This window comes from Phaenicophaeus curvirostris, chromosome 9 (genome assembly GCF_032191515.1).
Source record: "Phaenicophaeus curvirostris isolate KB17595 chromosome 9, BPBGC_Pcur_1.0, whole genome shotgun sequence".
NCBI classification, from domain to species: Eukaryota; Metazoa; Chordata; class Aves; order Cuculiformes; family Cuculidae; genus Phaenicophaeus; species Phaenicophaeus curvirostris.
Genome location: NC_091400.1, coordinates 201,612 through 222,559, shown reverse-complemented (window position 1 = coordinate 222,559; position 20,948 = coordinate 201,612). Strand labels below are relative to the sequence as shown.

At 42.8% G+C, this 20,948-nt stretch overlaps 1 protein-coding gene across 1 annotated transcript in view; it reads right to left on the bottom strand.

Moving 5' to 3' along the window:
* The window catches only part of CNNM2 (cyclin and CBS domain divalent metal cation transport mediator 2), a 107,538-nt gene that overhangs the window by 6,422 nt on the left and 80,168 nt on the right, over positions 1 to 20,948 (bottom strand). Inside the window, exons 2-6 of the mRNA XM_069863825.1 lie at positions 14,747 to 14,890; positions 9,937 to 10,074; positions 7,700 to 7,869; positions 4,569 to 4,662; positions 2,311 to 2,376 (exon numbers count right to left, since the gene is read on the bottom strand). Coding sequence (XP_069719926.1) covers positions 2,311 to 2,376; positions 4,569 to 4,662; positions 7,700 to 7,869; positions 9,937 to 10,074; positions 14,747 to 14,890 — 612 coding nt within the window. The remainder of the gene's footprint in view (positions 1 to 2,310; positions 2,377 to 4,568; positions 4,663 to 7,699; positions 7,870 to 9,936; positions 10,075 to 14,746; positions 14,891 to 20,948) is intronic.

Here is a 20,948-nt window from a genome sequence, read left to right as displayed (position 1 = left end):
CCTTCAATTTTAAAAAAGGGAACATAAAAATACAGGTCTTGGCAACTCTTCTGCCCTTTCTGCACTACGGAATCAATGCTGGTCCCAATGGTGACACCAAGTACAGGGTTAGGGGGACGCACTCGGAGCTCTACAAGGTTTTCCTCCGTGCTGACTTGTCATCTTGAAAGCCACAGCAGGTTGCAGGAACTGCTGCCAGGAGACAAACCTGCACACAGGGCTTGATGCCGTCACTCCCACTGGAGAACAAGGCACTGTGAAGGCTGAGTGAATTTGTCCTGTCTGTCCCATCTGCACACACAAAACACGGTTGTGTGTGACAAGAACAGCATCACTGCTGCTTGGCATAAAGGTTTCCATCTGGAACAGCTTTACCTGACTTGTATCTGCCCTTTCTTTTCACCGGGGGTCTTATAGTACATTGCTAATAAAAAAACAAAGAGGGACAGAAAGCAACGTGACAAAGCATATATTCAAGAAAAAAAAAAAAGGGACAGGTAAAACAAAAGACAGAATAAAGAAGTATAAAGTATAATCACTAAAAATCTGAGGGAAAGGGCATCACTTCTGGACCACTTACAAGTCAGGGAGAAAAGTTAGTGAAGAGAAGGAAGGATACAGAAAGGGCAGAGAACAGAAGGAAGAGCAGACAGGTCCGTGTTTGCAGAACAGCGCCCTGCCAGCCCTGAGCAGGCCAGCCCAGACCTGGACAGAGCTTTTCTGCTCAGGTTCTCCCACACTCCTCACCTTCCTATACAGGGGATAAAGAGCACAAACCACAAGACAAATATCAAGCCAACTGTTCCATGAATTTGGGGATAAATCCTTTCTAGAAGGACCCAGCAGCAGGTGCGAGTTTCATCAAAACTGGTACCACATTGTCATAGCGACCAGGCTTACCGTATCAGTTCCTTTCAAAGAAGATTCTTCCCACTGTTATTTTCCATTATTGATTTTTTTTTCTTTCATTGGGGAGAAAGCTAGGAAAATATGCTTGGCATTTATATTGGAAACAACTTGCACGTGCAAAGTGTACACTTATTTGTAGCGAGGAAAAGGAGAAAAAAAAAAAAAAAGAAGATCTGGCAAAACAAAAGAACCAAACTAAAAAAGATAATCAAAGCTGCCGAGCTTAGAAGAAAGCCATCAGGTACTTTAATTAAAGAAAGATTAAACTTCTCCCCCTTCTTTGAAGTTCAACAGCAGGAAGCTTTAACAGAGCAGGAAAAAAATCCCCCGCAGGGCAACAACCTGTGGTTTGTTTGGAATGTGCATAAGGCTAATTTAAGGACTGATGGTGAAATACATTTTCAAAAGTGAAAAAAGAAGAGGGGGAAAATACAGGAAACAGATGGTGAAAGTTTATGAAATGCACGATATGTACTAATGTTTAGGACATGTTTCAATTAAGTATGCATATCACTATCTTGTTTGCTTTTAGGCCTAGAGAAAGACACATTTCATCTGAAAAATAATATGTTCACTGCAGCCCAAACTAATTTAGGATTCTGCCCTTCCTACAGACTTTCTTGATGGGCTCCCATTTTCCCAATTACTCCACGCATGCACCATCTGCAAAGCTCCATTCTTGACCCTTCCCAATTTCCAGCCACTCAACCACATCTCAGAGCTCTTTTTGGTCCAACCGGTGCCTTCCTCCCAAGGGATTTCTATGTCAATCAACTTGGTCATTCAGCAAGGAAAGTTCTTAAGCAATACGGGAACCAGAAAACCCCACAGGAGGTCCCACAACCTTCTTGCACATTCCACTGCAAATCTGTCCACTACGTAAGTCACTGTGCCGGTCCCCGGCATTAACCTCACTGACACAAAGCTCAAAGCTTTTCAGGAATTAAAATGGCCAGGCTGTATGCAAACCTAGAATTTAGCCGCACGAGAATATGAGAATTCTTTCATTAAAGAAGTTTTCCTTTTACGGCAGTTCAGCAGCAGACGTTCTCCTCTGCCAAAAGCATTCTCTCTTCAGAGATTTTTAGGCCTCAGCTTGGGGAAGAAAACCTTCTGTGAAAAAATCTTTCCTCCTAATTTTCCACCAGTGCACACGTGAGAAACAAGGGCTAACACACATCACCAAAACCATTTTCTTCAACGTGTTTTTATTTTTTTTCCATTTTGACGGCTCTGTCAGTTACCATAAAGGAAAGTTCAGGATACCTACCTGTGAGGCATAACTCTGTGCTGGACTTCTCCCTAACAAGCAAAGGGGTCAGATAAATACAGACTGCAGCTGACTTTTTATGGCATCAGGGCAGTCACAACAATGGTGAAAATAGAAGCATGCGGATTTACCTGGAGAACCTGCTGCTAACAACTCTGTTCTGCTGACAACAAAGGTACGAGACAGGGACAAGGGAACTAGAAGAGGGAGAGAAAAAGGGTGAGATCACAACCAGAAAGGCAGCAGCTATCCACACTCGACAGGGGAAGGAGCCAGTTCACACACTGAAGAACTAAAACCAAAAGTGCAAATCAACTCTGGAAAAGTAAAGGGTTAAAACCAAAGCAAAACCAAAAAAAGACAATTAAACAATTTTAGGAATAAACCAAAAAAACCAAGCCAAAGTAATTACAGTGAAGTCAAGTGAACAATTTTCACTTGCTAATTTGAAGGGTCATCCAGCACAGAACAGTCCATCAAGGTGCACTCAGTTGTGTACCTTGTTGCAAACTCCAGCCTGGAAGGCAAAGAGTTAAAACAAGCCAGCAAGCTTTCATGGGTGCTGTTCCTTATGGGAGTCAAACAAAAACAGAAATAAACCCAAAGGACACTTCACCATTCTTCAGGTTTTCAGTAAAATGTCAAGCAAGGTTGTGATTCTCCAAGCTCATCCCTGCCAGGATGGGTACCACACTGCTCATCATTGCTGCAAATCCCTCCCCAGCTGCAGGTAAAGAAAAGAGCTTCATCCTTCTGTTGGTCTTTTGTTTTGTGTTGTTTGGGTTTTGTTTGTTTTTTAATGCTCTCCTATTACTGACTTCAGATTCCAGGTGGGGAGAGCAGGCATGTGAAGTCTAATCAGGAGACACAGAGAAGGAAGAGTTTTCTCTTGTCCTGCAGTGACTTCTACTTTCATTGAGCTTTCCTGTCTGCACAAAGCAATGGGAATTTAATTTTATGAGCTCATCCTAACAGAAATCTCAGGATGCCACAAGACATCATAAAACAAAATCTGTAAAACTTGAAGCCAGCAAAATTATGAGTTTGCTACCGGTAAAAACCAATCAGCCCAAGGTAAACAAACCCTAGGTTGGCCAAGGGTAATTTAAAATAGTGCATATCCTTAAATTTGACGTGACAAAATCCAAGATGGATTTCAGCGCATGCAAAGAGAAGATCATTTGACCTCACAGGAATTGGGGCAACTGGCATGGTTGTGGGGAGTCAGTATTCAGTCCATATTGCAAAAGCTGAGCTGCAAAGCTGAAGGTATGATCCAGTTGTACACACGTGTCACAATTCCTTGTGAGCACTCGAGCTATCGCTCAGATAAAAACCACCTTCCGAATCTGTCAAGCCTCAGGTTTAAGTTGCACTGACCAAATTAAAGCGTACATAATTATGGAAGAATTAGACTTGCCTTTAAAAGCGAGCTCACACGTGCTAAAGAACTGCTGTTGTCTGTAGAGTTTAATAAGGCTATACTCACAACTTATAAAATAATCTTCATTCCAACGCTGTTCACTAATGTACATACACACAGGTACACATATGTGCTCCGGAGTGCAAAATTAAAACAAGCTGCCTCTCCAGCAGAACATAAACCCTGCTGTGACAGGAGGACCCGATTTCACTGTGAGAAATGTCTCTCCCTGAAGTGGAGCAGCTTTGGGTCAGCAGACAGCCAACATGAGCACCAGTGGCCCAGCTCCCCCCAGCAGGGCTGTGGATTCCCAGCTGAGGTCAAGAACTTTATGTTGGCACTGCTGGCACCAAAATACAACACTGAACACTGAAATACAGCACTGGAACCCACTCCTGGTGGGTTATAAGACAACTCCTCAGCCTTCACCTGTGAGGTGGCGGCTCGTGTGGCAGGAACTGGCTCACACCTTGCCCTGGGACAACAACTCGTCACCCTTGCTGGTTTCTTGGTTATATTTTTTCATAAGCTGACAGGAGCAATCACTGCTCTTGCATTGCTGCTCTTGCCCTCAAGACGGCTCTAGAAACAAGACTAGCAAAGCAAACCGTCCCTAAAGTAGCTGGGCGTTTGTATTTTGCACCACTAGATGTCCCTCTGCCTCTAATTATTTACTCCTGTTAATTCAATCCCAGTTTCCTTACGTGAGCAAAAGTACAAAGCTGTCCTCCTGTGCCAAACACATCACTTGCATGTTCCTGCTGCTGAGTTTTTGGGCCACCAGCCCGGCCCCCTCTCAGAGACACCACACCAGGCGGGCAGGTTCACTGGCAAGGAGGTACGGAGGGTTTACACCAGCCCACGGACACGTACGGGGATCCCTGCGCAGCGTCCTCACACTGCACACGCAGAAGGAACAGGCTTGCGTAGGATCGCATTCCAGAGGCAGAAGGTAAGAGGACGTACCTGGCGATGCTGTGAGGGCCATCACCCCATAGTAGGAAAAAGCACCAGCTTCAAACTTCATCCCCTCTTTCCCAGCCTCCACTTCCACTTTCCCCTGTTAAGGAAAAGGAGAGAGAGCTGCAATTAAAAGGGCCCATAGGTCTCAAGGGACAAGACCACACTTAAGCCCTGAAAGCTTGTTTTGCCTGGTGCTCCTAAGCAGCGTCATGGTCACCCCAGTTTCTAATGGCGTCTGAAATGGGACAGACCCTGGAGGGCAACACACTCTTGTTCCCTGAGATATCCCGGTCTTTGGTGCTCCGTGGCATGTGCAAGTCTCTGCAGAGGAGCGGAACCACCACAGCCCTTTGGGCTGGTGTTACTGCCCTGCTCTGAGTGCTGACAGGTCGCTTTCCCTCAATCCATAGTGAAAAAATATCCCACCAGTATCACAACAAGCTTATACATAGCACAGTCACCTGTGGTCTTGAGACACTTAAACGTTTTGGGCCACAGTTCACATTTACACCAAGTTGTCTCTAACACAAACACAGGAAAGGGAGAAGGGACACAACACGCAAGGAGGCTGTCTGTCTTCACCGACGAGATTCCCATAGAAACAAACCCTTACTCGTGAAGGAACAATCTTGGGGCTACTTTGGTTTTCTTGGTTTTTAGCAGCTTTACCTTCTCCAGCATCCTTAACTTCAGATCTTGCCTAGAAAGACCCTCAGTGCTTGCCAAGCTGTACAAAACCACATTGCCACATGTGCACCTATTTCTGATGTGGGCTGAACCAATGTTTAACATCACCTGCTAATATTATCCAAAGCACTCTAGAACAGAACCCACCACATCTAACGCTGCTGTAGCCACTCCAGTTACTTCGGCTTATAAGTGGCCAAAAATAATTGGCTTCTTAGTGGGGCCTAATTTTCTCCATCCATCCTAACTGGTACTGAGCTGAGAGTTAGAGCACACCACTGTGCACAGAAGAAATCTCAAGCAGCTTTCAAGCTGAACTACACAAAGGTTGGGATTTCAGGCCAACATATAATTACCTGCGATGCTTTCCCTCTGGCTAGGCTGGAAAGGGCAGACAGCTGCCCATCCCATGGGTACTAAGTAGACTGAACATCAACCAGAGACAAACGCATCAAATAAGTCCAAACAGTAGACACTATTTCCATGTGTTTATTTCATTAAGCACCGTTTTAAAATAAATAATCCTGTCTTTAAATGTACAGCACTGTACTGGGGCTGAAAAACATGAAAATGAACTCAGCCTGCATGAGCCCTGGTACCAAGTCAGTTCTTCTAACCGGCCCAGACAAGAAACACAAAATCTCCCTAGCACGAAGAGAGTGCCTAGCTCACAAATCTACTTTCCTGCTATCACAAGCAACAACTTCATATAATCCCTTTTAAAACCAATTTCACTCTACCACACAAATAAGTAGCTTATTTGTTCATTATAAGCCCTCCAAAACGTACAATTTCGTCATCCAGGCAAAGACTGGTTATAAACAGAGCCCTAAAACTACTTACTGCTGGTAGTTATTCACCAGCCAAGACTTCATCTCCAAAATACATACATAAGTGAGCTTTGATCTTTACATACAGTCAGTCTGGAGTTAGAAGCTAAAAACCTACAAACTAGTACTTAGCAGTAGCAGTTAAATTTAAGTTCCAAGACTGTTGCTCTATCAGCACTTCCCAGGGCTGGCCACGTGAAGACCAGGTATGCTTGGCACAGTCACACAGCTGAAAAGCTGATAAGAATTCCCCATGCGTGCTACTAGGTGTGTTCTGCTCTATTTAAATGCATGCACGTATTGTTTCTGGTTTTCCGCCATTTAATGTTTGAACAGGAATTTTGAGAAAAGCACAATCACAAAAGCAAATCTCAAACTGCTAAAGAAGAACTTCCCATTAGCTAGGAGTAAATCTGTTGCAAACAGGTGACACTCCAGCTGAAACAGTCACTCTGCAGAGACTATATTAGCAAATTAAGTGCACAGAATATAAATTTACTTGCTTTTACTGTGAAGGTATTCTCTCACATCAAGAGACAAAGAATAAGTCCAAGACCATTTAAGTAACTGAAGTCCAAGTTCATATAAGTATCAAAAGTCCAAGTTCATGTAAGTAACAAAAGCAGAATATTTATCCCCTCTTGATCCTAGCTGAACTAACCTTGCTACCATTTTTACAGCGTGTACCTACCGCAAGACTCATTTTTCCAGATGCATTAGAGAGTCAGCACATTGCTGCTCCTAAACATTTATTGATTGAAGAATAGCTCAGAAAGAACTGATTGTTCTGTTGTATTGCACATGTCCCCTCCATTTATATCTTTGCAACATTACCTCATTCAAGGAGCATTACCTTGCCTCTGGACTATCGCAGATTGCAACACTTCAGCCCATAAGAAAGAACAAAGAGCTACCACTGGCTGCTCAAATACTTCAACAAAAACTTGAATTCTATTTTAAAAGAGAAGTATGTTGAATCTGCTATATCACATTCCAGTGCCTTCTTCATAGTTTATTACTGATATTGTTTAAACCCAGGGCAGGACAAGTGCTTGGTTGGTAGGAACAGCAAGGGCTGTGGCAGGAGGTGGCAGTAGTTCTCTGGATGGCACAATGCCCCCACCGAAACCTGTGCTTCTCACAACGCCAAAGGTACAAACATCAAAATGGCACTGAAAAATGCCATTTCTCTAAACTGTCAAACTTTCCATGCCTCCTTCTGCAAAAGGAAAAACCACAATCGAGAAAGCATGCTGGCCAAACTCCTATGAGACGCGATTTTTTGCTCCTCTGTTTTCCAAGCCATGTCAGCCGTACACAGGGATTCCTTTGCACTGCCCACCCTAGTGACACCTAAAACATAAGTAATTTTCAACAGATGACTGAAAGTGGCAAGTGCTGTCTACCCTTCACAACCGGGTTAACTGATGCGGAAAGCAGCTGAGTGATCCTTCAAGGTTGACAAGGACATAAAGGAGGCAGGAGCAGTTCCCAGGAGCCATAGATCCATTCCCACGTTTGAAAGAAGAAAAACATCAACAACTGGAAGAGGTATAGAGAGGGATATGTCAGGAAGACGCAGGATTTTGCACATATCTACATAATCATTTGTCTGACCTGCAAAATGAGAACAAAGTAGTCGACGGGCTTGTTTCGCTGGTAGAGGTAGTGTTCTGGGGCTTTCTTATTCTTCTCATCGTATTTCAGCTCCTGGATGACGTTGGGATGTTTTAGCAGCCTGAGAAGGATCTTCTCTGACATCTGGGATGGACCAAAGGCTTCTACTTCTATAACACAAGATACAACTTGGCATTACACTTTATATGCCTGACAAGAAGTTAGCAATACTCGTTAATAAGCATTTGTCTATAAAAGACACACAGATGCAGAGACATCCATTATGGAATTGCAGGCTTTCTGTCTTTTGAGACTGTTAAATTTGTAAGTGGGGAAAAAAACAGGAACGCCTCAACTTTCCATTCTGCTGATTTGTCAAAACAACCAAAAAGACGTGTTTTCATCTGAAAGTGTTTAAAAAAAAAAGGCAATCTTGCCCTCTTGAGAGTTCAGAGTCACAGTTGTATTGGCTCATTGGAGAGTTGTATAAATGGAAGAGCTTTACAATTGGGGCACAGAAAACCTTTGAATTTGTTCTTTCCTTCTTCAAAAATTATTAAGGTTACCAGATTTGTCGCACTTTTTTTAAAAACAAAAGAAAACAAAACACAACACACTGTTTGGGGCCTAGAAAGTTGCTCTAGACAGATGCTCCGTGTAAATCAAAGACATAATTGGGGCTGCCATGGTTCACATGGGAAGAGTTACTCAAAGTGAGAGACAGTGCAGGTCAGTTCAAACCATGTGATATTAATGGCTGATACACAGAAAATATCACCTATCTACTCACTCTTCAGTGTTCCAAACGGGAGCTGTTTGAAGCAGGAAAGCTCATCCTTGTGTGGGAGAGTTAAGCCAGGGATGTTGAGATTTACACATGCAAATTGATAAGCCTTCCTAACACCTCATTTCAGAACACGACCCAGGAATTTTTGTCTGCTAAAGATACTATTCTCAATTTAGAACAGAGAAAACCAAACTGTAGTTTTCATCTTGTTTAGCAGCGGCTTCACAGCCAGGCCTGGATTTAAGCTACACAATCCTTTCATCCACAAACCAACTTGCGAAGCAGCACCGTAAGACTATGTCTGTTGAGCAGGTGTTTAGGGAACTCCATCAAGTCTTGTACCACTACGTGAACAATGCCTTGCTTGCTGTCAAATCCGCATCTTCCTGTTGAACTGCTTCCTTTCACCAAGGACATGCTCACATGCACATGAGCTGTAGGAGTCCAAACCTTTTAAGGAATTACTGCCCCTCAGCTGAGATGTGATAACCAATCATGTAACACATTTCTTTTAAGTCACAGAGGGAAAATAAAGCACGAAGGTGGACTAGAAGCATCTAGACATCTTAGAGGAGGGGAAGTACTTATTTCCAACTGGAGCTGGCAAACTTGTTGAATATAGCAGTGAAAGGTGCCCATCTGAAAGGCTTGCATGTGAGAAGTCTTTACATGTTAAAGAGAAACAGCACAAGCAATAGGAAGGTATGTTTTCCACAAGCTCTCCTTTTAACAGGTCTCATCTCTGAGATGAAGGGACCAACTTCACGATGAAAGGCAATATCAGCTGCAAGAAAACATTCAAGGCCCTGGCCGCTCTGCCAGATTGCCCACCCAGGGCTAAAACATCAAGGTGTTCTGGGATGGAGATAACTGTCCTCTGAAACCTGAAGTCATCAACGGAGGTCACACAAGCCATCCAGAAATCCATTTTTAATAGTACAGTTCAACCGCCTGCGCAGTCTGCATTAAATGTGTCGGGAGAGTTTTTCACTTGGAGTCAAAAAGTCTCATGGAACAGGTTTAGACCTTCCTGCAAAAAGTCCAGCATCTCTTTCTGGAGAAGGCGCCAGAGTGCAATTACAGTCAGCTGGCCAGTGGTATTGAGTCCTCTTTGCTTTGTTCCCTGAGCTCTTCCTAATGGGGTGTACTTGCTAGTCGTTAATCTGACGGACTCTAGACATGCAGTGCGGCACTTGGCATTCATCCTTACCTTTCAGACCAATTTAAAGTTACTGGTCCACCCCTGGTAAATGTCTCAGAGGGTTCATGCCGACACTGAACACAGGAGAGGAGAGAATTTAAAAAGAAAAACACAACAGTGGTATTATTTGTCACCCCACAATCCAGCCTCCCTTCCCGCCTGCACTGTCCGACCCACCTCACCGGCCTTTGCTGACAAAACTGCCTTCGAGGCTCTGGCATGATCACAAAAAAGATAACCCGCACTTGCCTGTTGCCAGGAACCGGTGCATTGCCAGGAGGAGCTGCGGTGATATTTTAACCTTCATCTCGCTGTCTGTCTGCTTGAAGGCAGAGAAGTCCTGCTTCCTGTCCCGATGAGCTACCTTCTTTTTCGTCTTGTTATCAGCTGGGGAAGGGAGGGTGGGAAAAGAAAGGAAGGAAGTGATTTCTGTTAGAATGGGAACCAACACGAACCATGCTGGATGGAGTCAGCCAGGACGGCCACCCAGAGCACAAGGTGCAGACAGAACCCTCTGCAATACACGTAAAGCTCTGCTCATCAGCACGGAGCACAAACTAGAAACAAGCAGGGAGCTGTGATGCTGGCTTGTTCAGCCAGGAACCTCCGTCCTGCAGAGCCAGGCACCCACAGTCTCTGTCACTTCAGTGCTTGCAAACATCTAAGCGCAGAGCAGCTCCATATATCACACACAAGATGTATGCGCATTTCTAGGTGGAGAGGAGGAGCCCTGCTCAGTGTGACCAAAATGTGTTGTTCTGCAAGAATATCTGTGATAGCTATTTTTTTCATATACATTCCCCTATATTTTGATAGGAATGGTTGGACTCGATGATCCGGTGGGTCTCTTCCAACCTGGTGATTCTATGATTCTATAAAAGTCCCAGCAAATACATAGACTAAATGTACAATGACCTATCTCTTATGCTGTTCCACAGCTCCACTGACTCTTCACAGCTCCAGCAAAACCTGTAATGCCTTTGATCCCAGTAACTCCCAATGCCTCGCTTATGTGGTTTCTACCATCCTGTTCAAACTTCAGCAAAGGCTGGCGAGGTGTACGGCCTGGAGGTGGGAATCTCTGGCAGCTTTATAGACACTGAAGCCAGCGTAGCTTCAGGAGTTCAGATATGGGATTCTGCTCTTCCCGGTGATCGGGACTGCTGTCCTTTATTCAGCTAAATACTTGCCACTTGGTTCATCTGTGTCTTAGAACAGGCTTCATGGTGGGGAATTCGCATTTGTGGAAGACTACACGAAAGATGGAGTTGCAGAGGCACAAGCAACAAACTATAATCATCCACCCTCTGAACTAATCTGCCAAAATGTCTAGGAAACCAGGTAAGCAGGAGCTACAGGCACGTTGGAGTACAGTATACATCAATTCCAGGGAGAAGAGGACAACCCCCAGTCGTTGGTTTAAAACAACTGGACTTTTGAGGGGCCACAGGCAGTTCAGGTATATTGATTTACTGTAGAAAATTCAGACAAGCTAACACTGCAAAATCTCACGTTTACTTCCAGGTAGTGGTTGCCAGATTTTGGGTTATGCCTGTGAAGATGATTAAAGTGATGTACCATACCAAGGAAGCCACAGAGATCTGGAGTCCTGTAGGTGTCCAAATATATGCTGCACACTACATAAGGCTCAAAGCGGTTGAGTATGGGGCTTCGAAATGCACAATATTGGTAATTAACAGATTTCTAGAAAGATTTACCCAAGTCACCTAGCCTTTTAGATATGAATGAATTTACATCCTCAACTTCCCATGGAAAAGCCTCCCACTACAGGACTATCACAGATTCGACAGCAATACTGTAGTGACAGTAAACATATCCACTCTAGATATTTAAACCTCATTTGGTCAGCAGTGCCAATGAGAAAATTTGAGATACTCATTCTCAAGCACACGGATAACGATGACAAACCTTGCCTTTTATCTTTTTTGAAACCAGAAGCCTCATACCCTAGTGGTACTTTACTCAAGACCTGGACTACTTCAGCGACTGCAGTTTGTCTTCCAAAAGCAGCGATAGAAACCATGCAAGGGAGTGGTTACAGACAAAAACTATGACTGCCTCAGTAATATAGTCTAAGACAGACTTCACCTGTACTTCTAGCTAAAGGAGAGACGGATATAAAACCAATAGGAAGTGAATAGGAGAAATCAGACTATTTCTCCACACAACACGCAGAACGTGTGTGTGTTAAGTTATTCCACTTGCAGAAAAATCCCAGATTTTATGTGGAGCAAACCCTCTCTGAATCCATATGCATGAAAAACAGCAGCATGCCAGTTGCACTGAGGGGATGATTAAATTAGTCTTCAATTACAAAGAGCTAAATAAGACAGGTCATCAGTCAAACCCGGGTCAGAATTGTGAATTCTATGTTCCTCAAGCAGACTCTGCAGTCTGAGGCCAATGCAGAACATACAGTTTTCTCTCCCAGGCTTCTGAGAAGGCTGAGAAATGCTCTCCCACCACGGCTAGGGCCACGAGAGTTGCAGGACAGACTCCTGTAGTGCATCAGCTGTGAAAAACTGCTCCAGCTTTCCACTACTAAGAGCCAAATGCACTGACAGCTCCTCATCGTGTCACTGGCTGAGACATGGTCAGAGCCTACCTGTGTCATGACAGAAACCTCTTCTCTCCACCCCATCAGCATGCCCAGTACAAAGTTTCAGGCTCAGAAGTACTCAGTCTGTTCAGATCTTGACAGGTCACACATATTTAACAATTTTTCTTGCTCACGTCTTCTTGCTCTTGCTCCCAACACCTCTGCAAGCCATGAGACTGAGTAGATGGAGCAAGCTGAAGAAATACCACACATTTATTTGGCATGCAACCCTCAAGAAAATCAGCTGCAGAGCTTCACCAGCGAGAGCAGCTTTCATCAAAAACTGTTCACCTACAATTGCTTCTCCCCTAACACAGTTCAACCTGATTTTCGCGGAAGCAGCAGAAAGGCACAGCTCCAACACCAAGGTCAGCCATTGAATCAAATTTCAAGTTTCCATCAAAGCAAAACAAAACATTTTTAAAACCTCAGAACAAAGGTATAACAGCACTGCCAACGGTTTTCAGAAGGTCTACTTTTAAGTAAACACCTAGCATAGAACAAATCAGTCCAAAGGTTTCAAGTTGGCTTGGTCTAAAGCTAAGCAAGCCAGCTTGGTCTTAGAACAACAGCATCAGAGAACTCCAGTGGTTAGATGGGGTTACTGTCACTGACAAACTCCTATCGACATAAAAAATGAGCTGCCTTAACATACTGTGGACAATAAGGTGCTCCCATCACTACACCAAGTGGTTACAGAAGTGGTTACAGAACATCAGGCTGCCCAAATTCAAAACCTATCACATTTCTGTGGATTCTTGCTCTCTCCTTTGCTGCTACAGTCTCCTTCACTCTAAACAGTGGAATGAACTCCAATGCTTCATAAAGAAACCAGAAGTTCATCTTTGTGGTACATGGCATCCTGCATCCTCCAGGAAGCCTAGGAATTGAAGTTTACCTCCTGTTCCAAATCAGGAATTTTCAACACTAAAACCTTTTCAGGAAGGAAAGTTTCAAATGAACTCAGGTTCATCAGCTCTGTTTTGTTAATTTAGGAAGTCTTCAGATAGTAAAATTAAGTTCTCATTTCCTTGCCCTCTAACATGCTATTAACGGTCAAATCTTTTTTTTTATCCTGAAGAACAACACAGCATGATCTATGTGGATTCTCTTAACAAACAAGGGGAAAAAAGCACATGCGATGTCTTTTCACTCACAGAAACATGGAAATATCTCAAAGGTGATGAGTCAAAAATACGATATTTTTTCAGTATAAAAGAAAGTCTGAATTCATCGCGTTAGAAGCATTATGTTGTAACTGATTAGCCTAACAATTCGCTTGTGAAGGTATGAGAAAAAATTGTTACTAACTGGACTTATGTGATTTGCATGGTAATTAGACTGCTTAGCGTATTGTAAAACACAAATGAAACTTTGGGCACATAGATACTGATAAAACACTGACTAGCTACAGAAAGTAGTTCAGGCAGTAACAATCTTTTAGCAAAAGTATGTCTATTCCACAGTGTAAAGTGCGCATTTGGCATTTGATTTGGAGGGAGGATAGAGATGCTTTCACTGGCCTGAAAAAGATGCTGCAGAAACATTCAGATCCCTTTCATAAGGAAAGAAGATGAAACCAAAGGATAGCTGGACAGTGTTAAAGATATTAAAAATTATTATTTCTGTACTTTCTATTATGATAGAATCCAGAGACATCCTTGTGCTACACACTAACACTTAGCAAAAAGTAGCATCTCCCAGCAAGCGATCGAAGCACAGATAAGGCTGATGACAAATGATAGAAAGGAGGCCCTGTGTGCACAGGGCAGATGGTGCAGACTGAAGGAGATGCAAAGACATTTTAGGTAGCCAGCCAAAGACCACATAAACTCTAAACTGGGAAAGAAGAGAGCCTAGATCTCTGATGTCCCAGGTAATGACTGACCTGCAGCAGCACCTCCCTCCAGATATGTTAACAAAAAGGAAGGAAGCAGCTGTACTGAGTGATAAGAAGAAGAGTCATTTAGGACATGCTGGTTCTCAGCCCCGAAGATGACTTTCCATTCTCATGTTTTCTGTATCAGTGACAGAGAAAGACTCTAAAAAGAGAGACTTCATTTGTCTTCCTTTTTGCTAATGCACAGTAGTACTACAGGCTTCGAGGCAGAGAGAGGTTGAGGAAAACGTGGGAGGTCATGAGCACTAAGGTTTAACGTGGCCCCTGGGGTGGAGAACAGCAGATTATTGGAGATGTAAACCTTCTTGATGGAAGGGTCAAATAAAGAAACCTGCCCTGTTTCTGAATTAATACAGCATAAAGAGGTGAGGTACCCCAGAACTATTTGGACCATCCGAAGGATCTGCAGGTCATTTGACCATTGAGATTTCAAATTAGCAATTTAAAATCTCTCAAAACACAGCTATTAAACACAACTGCTGCTGGATGGAGTCTTCTCTCTCGTCTACAAATAATAAAGCGCAAATAATTCTACTCACTGTATAGATCTGTTTCATCCAGAATTTCAGATTTGATGATCTCTTCAATCACATCTTCTAAAGTGACAATTCCCAGGACTTCATAAAAAGGATCCCCTTCTCCTTCATTGTTTACTCTTTGTACTATAGCCAGGTGAGACTTGCCTGCAAGGAGACAGATTAGCAATTTAGACAGTTCAGAAATTCCTGAAAGACCAGAAATTATAGCAGTATTATAGACACATGGGCATAAATAAAAAGACAAAAAGGCTGGTGTCAAGCTTCATGAAAAAAGAGGCAAAGTTTAACAGATGCTCAAAATCATAATCTGATTTCTGTCTGAGAAATGCATTCCTGGGTCACATAAATCCACCTAATGCACTAAAGGAAAACTGCTAGAGAGATCAGCGTTCTCTTTCTAATGTCTTTCCCAGCGAAACTCACGCTGGCATTGAATTAATTATATTATCTTGTTGACGGTTGCTCCACTACTTGTCTCATGCACTGGCAGAGGAAGGCTGCGCTGGAGCTGCTGTGGATGTTCTCCTCAAGCCTGGAAACAACAGCACCAACGGCCAGACCACAGGAGCATGTGGATGGGGTAGAGCTGGGGAGAAGAGGTCAGCCCAATCCACAAGTTTCTTTCTTTCTCCTCCCTCAAAAATAATTTATTTAGAAATGACCCGTACAGAGGGGGAAGGGGGCTTATTTAGGAATTGATTGATTAAAATATTCAAAGTGACAGTGTCTGATGAACAAAGAGAAAAACTAAGATGAGATATACTAGTGCCTCTAACGACTCCCGAGCTGTGCATCATTCACAGTGACTGAATATATGTAACTCCTAAAGTCCTTTCTGCCACAGGAATAATAATAATAACACCACCATGACCCTTCAAATCCCCCTTGATACCCTCGGTTGCCAGTCTCCCTGGTTGCCAGACCATTGTAAAGCTCCACAAAAAGTAACATGCATTGAAAGGGTTCACCAAATAAAAGTGGCATTTTGAATACAGCAGATATTGCTACGCTTTCTGAATTAAGGAATTAAGTAACCTTATCTTACATTCTTCTTTGCTAGTCTCAAAACCAATACTTATTCCCCATCTGTGGAGGACAACCAAAATAGCTCAGCTTTGCCTAGATCCCTTTATATAGGCTGTAATGTCTGCATGTTTTAAGACTCAGATTATTAGACTAACAAGCATTCAAACTATTCCAACCCAGACTTACTCATGCTTAAAGAATGAAAATATCCTGAACAAATTAGATGAGGGAGGAAAACTTATCAACGACTGATATAAACATTGCATCAGGTCAAGTCAATTCACTTTGGTAAATTTTTCACATCTGCTTTCCCAGGGACCCAACATAAGCAGTTAAAAACAAATTCTTGGTGAATGCTGTCTGTCGAAAGTTAAATTCTTTTGCTATTCCCAGCTTGTGATCATTTAAAAGGAATTTTCCAAAGCAGGGTCTAATATTAGACTCAAAATGAAGTTTCCATTCCACTTAGGCGATATTCTCACCAAAGTAAGTACTGCATAATCTGATTGTCTTGGAGCTACTCGTTTAGATGCAGATGGACATACTTGAAATACCAACTCCACAGCACTGCCGAGTCTTATCTTGAGGAGACCTTATCCTACAGTGAATTAATAGAAAGATGATTTCTAATTTTGAAGGATAAACACTCACATTGTACTGAGAGTCTTTCATTGTGCCAGGTTTTATTTCTCTGCATTCCTTGCGAGACTTCCAGCTCTTTTTACTGCTCAATGAACAGCATTTAAAAAAAAAAAAAGTGACCTCATAAAAAGACAAAATACCTAAGTACTATTATAATTGCTGTTCCCCTGTAGTATATTACTCCAATTATATCCTCTAAACATAATGATGTTCAAGGACTGGCACAAAAAATGTCAGGTGGACAAATCAAATATTATAATGTATTTCCCAGTGCCTACTCAGATATTAGTATATTTGTTTCCAAGTCAAAGGATGTAACTCCTTCAAGAACCACTTACTAATGTGTTTGTCAAGTTTTCCTGTTCCAGCCTTTCATGAACCCATAACTTTGTGGGGCTCAGATGAATTTAAGCCAATCTGAGCTGCCTCCAAAAGGCCTTTTGCTCCCAAATTCTCCTTTCTCTGCACCGGCTCCAGTGCTCATGTAGCCATTTGATACAGCAGACCAGATCCAAAATTTCCATTTTTGGGGGTCTTTTTAAGTTAATTTTGATCTGGGTCCAATAATTTGCCAGAAATCCTCAGGCAGCGGAACAGGCATCAGCGCTGGTGACGGCACAAAGGTGCATCCTAGGACTGGCTGCCCTTTCAGGCTGCTGCACAGGTGACTGCAAAACACCCTCCACCTGTGGAAGCAATCAAGGCAGAAAAGGCTAAAAGAAAAAACAGAGGGGTGCAAAGACTTCTTTATGCGTTGTAAAAGAGAACAAAACAGCATGTGCCTAGCTTTAGAAGTGGCCTGCAAGCAAAGTAATGACTCCTCTGAGTGTTTTAAATAGAAATTGGCTACAGCTTTATTCAAAGACTTTATCAGGCTACCGGTATTTATCATTATGTTATTTTATTCAGCCTAGAAAGAGAAGTTTCAACTGCATTTTCCACTGCTAAGGACACACAATATATATCCAACATGGAGCTGAACAAAGCAAATGTCCAGGTAAGGAAACCTGGACTGTCTGTACTATTCCTAGGCTCTGAAAGCAGAACACAATTTAAACTGAGAGAGCAAGCATGCATGGAAAATACATAAATAACTGCTATACTTCACTGATTTTCTAGCCACGGTCTCCAACCATGCTACATCTATGACATAACCTTTCTTTAATCAGTCATTTTAAGTGCTAATACAGTGAGATTTAGCAAGCGAGCAGCTCTGCAGCACAGCCAGATCTGATGATAAAGGCAGAAATGACCTGAGTGACGTGGAATAAGCACCACAAGGAGAGAACATTGGGCAGCACTCTGACCCACAGCCCCTCTGTGGCCACAGGCAGGTGGCATTTGCTTTTTGCCTTAGCTTCTTCCATCTACAGCAACAATCAGTAGCATTATATGGAGCTTATACGTACACACACCTACAGACACAAGTCGTGACAAACACTAATCTCTTGGCTACATTTCATGAGCAACTAAAGAATCAAGGAGTTTTGTTAAAAGCAAATCCAGTCTCATCCCATTGCTCAAAATCTTGCTGCTCGGCTTAGATTTTGCTCTGTACCGCAACTTCTGATTAATTTATTAAGCTAATTAAGAAGCATGAAGATGCTTAGTGAAATCCGCATGAGTCAGTGAACCTAGAACGAGCTCAAGAGAGTTCATGTGACTGACTGACCATGCAGAACAGGACTGGAAGAAATGTTTGAAATACCAATTCTCTTTCAATACCTTGAGCATTCCTGGATAAAAAGAACTGGAAAAAAAGCCCCACCCTTCGATCCTGAGGTATTTATACGTTTAGAATAAGAACCTCAAGAATTAGATTATTCTTGGAGCTAGATATTGATGAACAAGAGGCAATGGACATAAATTGCAAAAGCAAAAACTCTCCTTAGATAAGGAAAACTTGCTCCCCGTGAGGGTGGGCAAACACTGGAACAGGGGTCTAGAAGGACTGTGAAATCTCCATCCTGGGACGTATTCAGAACTCAGTGACCCGAGCCAACTTCAAAAGCAGCCTGCTCTGGAAAGGGGTTGGACCAGATGACCTCTAGAAGTCCCTTCCTAAATTATCCTGTGATTCTAAAGGACTTTGTAGGGAGGCCTGTCTGAAATCCCAGTGCACACTTCATTTCTGACTCTTCATTCCTGAATTTCTGCTTAGGAACCTAAAAAAGTGCAACATTTTCAGTATATAAGGATGACATGTAACGTAAATTTTCTTAATCTGGAATGCACAATACAGCTCCATATGTGACCAAAAGTATTAGTAAAATGATGTTACCAGACAGACTGTGCTGCAGAAAATTATAATGCTGCTGGCACAGCTTTAAAGCAAAAGAAGGAACTCGGGAAGCAGTGAACAGCAGAGACGTAACTCAGGGGCTCTGAGCAGTAACAACCTATACGTGACTTGTGCAAGCTTCGTATCACGTGTAAGCAACTAGAGATGCCCTACTCTGCAGAAGGAGGTTTATGAACTTAGTAATTGAGAAGCTTTGTATGTGTTATTTTCCCCACACAAGAAGCAGATCTTGCTGAAGGCTCTAGGTTTCCTTTTACTAACAAAAAAATGACTGCTAAATCACTCATTTGAAGTCATTTTGTGGTCAAACTAGAATCAGGCTAGTCATTTTTTTTTAAAAAAAAGAGTAATCTGAGGCCATTTGCTGTTGTAAAGTGCCTTGAACGCTGAGCTATAACCTGTTTAATATGCCTAAAATGACATGGGGAAAAATGCCAGGAGGTGTTCAGCTGCCCTTGAATCTGCTAACTGACGATCTGTGCTTCTGAAAAATTCCCGGTTTATTCTTATGCAACTGTTTTGGTTTTGACTGATTTCTATGAAGGTAAACAATCTGTTCTGTCAGCGAGATTCCCAGGTTCAACAATACATTATGCAAAACCAATCAGTTTTAAAATGTGTTGTATAATTTAACCATTAAAAACAGCTCCCTCTAGAATAGCACTGCCTTGCAAGTAATTACACCTCAGTTACAAGTGTTCTCCTGTATTTCTTCTCTGCAGCACAGTTCAAGGGCATTAAATCTCTCTATCAGCAGAAATTTGCATTCACGCTGTTTGCTTTTAACCTTTATTTTCAGTGGGGAAATCACACTGCTACTTTCCCCCCACCACACTACCTAGCGTACGCTGTTCTTTGGATTTACAACACAAAACCATTCACAGAACCATGAGAAACCCAAAACTTCTGCATAAACCATGTAGATTTAGACCAGATTTCTTAGATCCTGTTCTTTTCAGCACTGTTTTTTAAAAACACCTTTGGGAAGGGAACCCAATAACTAATACTCTTAGTACAGCCACACAAAACTCATCCAGACCTTCAAGTAAACGAATGAAAGTACCAGTGCCACCACAGGGAACAGGGTGATTCTTCGCCTTTAAACTGGAAAGCTTACAGTCTTGTGCAAACATTAACTAGAAACCACATCAGCCTTCGCAGGAAAATAAAAAAGTAGGCACTTTAAATAGATTCTTTGTGTTAAAGCCCATTTTAGTGGGAGGACACCAAAAAAAGGAAAAATTAAGGAGAGTTTCAGAATTACTTCCTGACAGTGCATTGTATTTCTAAAGAATACTTTCCCAAGGGAAACGGCAGAAGCTCAGTTGCTTGCAACTTTGAAAACTCAACTGGACGAAGCTCCTAGAAAGGACTCGATAACTCTCTGCTGACCCCTGGTAGATGGAAGAAGACCAATGGGCTAACATTTTCCACCTCCAGCACCCTATCACTCGGTGTGCACAGTCAAAATCAACTGCTGCTGTGTCCCCTCCAATCCATTCCGGCCAGACCTTGGTGAGAAGCTTGCTGCCAAATTTAATGTGCTGCTGTTTCCAAGAGTGAGAGCTCTAGAAAGCTGCTACCTGCTGTGGCCCCACTTGCAACTGAACCGAACCTGGCAACAGCCAGGAGCAGCAGCTTAGAAGTCACCATAGGTCTACGAGTAAAAGAAAATAGCTGGGAACCAGGTATAACTTGATAGTAAGCAAAAAGGTCATTTCAACTCAGAGCCCTGCTATCAAAGTGGAAATCTTACGGAAGAATCAGGAGGAGTGAGAACATTTCAGGAAAACTATTACCAGGTGTAGGCAGGCAGCAAGAGTGAAACTGAAAAGCAGAGAGGACAAGTTTCAGAAAGTCCCTGAACATTAGTAACGACTCCCTTGCATGGACAATGTGCCAATGTGTCTCAGTCACGCAGCCCTTATCCGGTAGGGGATTGGGGCTGGATATGGCTGGAACCAACAATAACAGGGTCTGCAGGGGTGAAAAATGCACCCCAGTAGCTGGGCTGCCCTCAGCATTGGCCAGAACACCTGACTCCAGCCAAACATAAGCTGCTTCCCACAGCTGGGAGCTAACGCCCTAGAGAAGTACCCACTGGAGAGGAAGAGATGGAATACGTAAGGCTTGAGAGAGAAAACTGTCCTGAAAGCAATATTTTTTTTGACACCCCTCGAAGGCTCTAACCTGAGGAGGAAGGCTGAGATATCAGGACACTGGTGGCTGGGG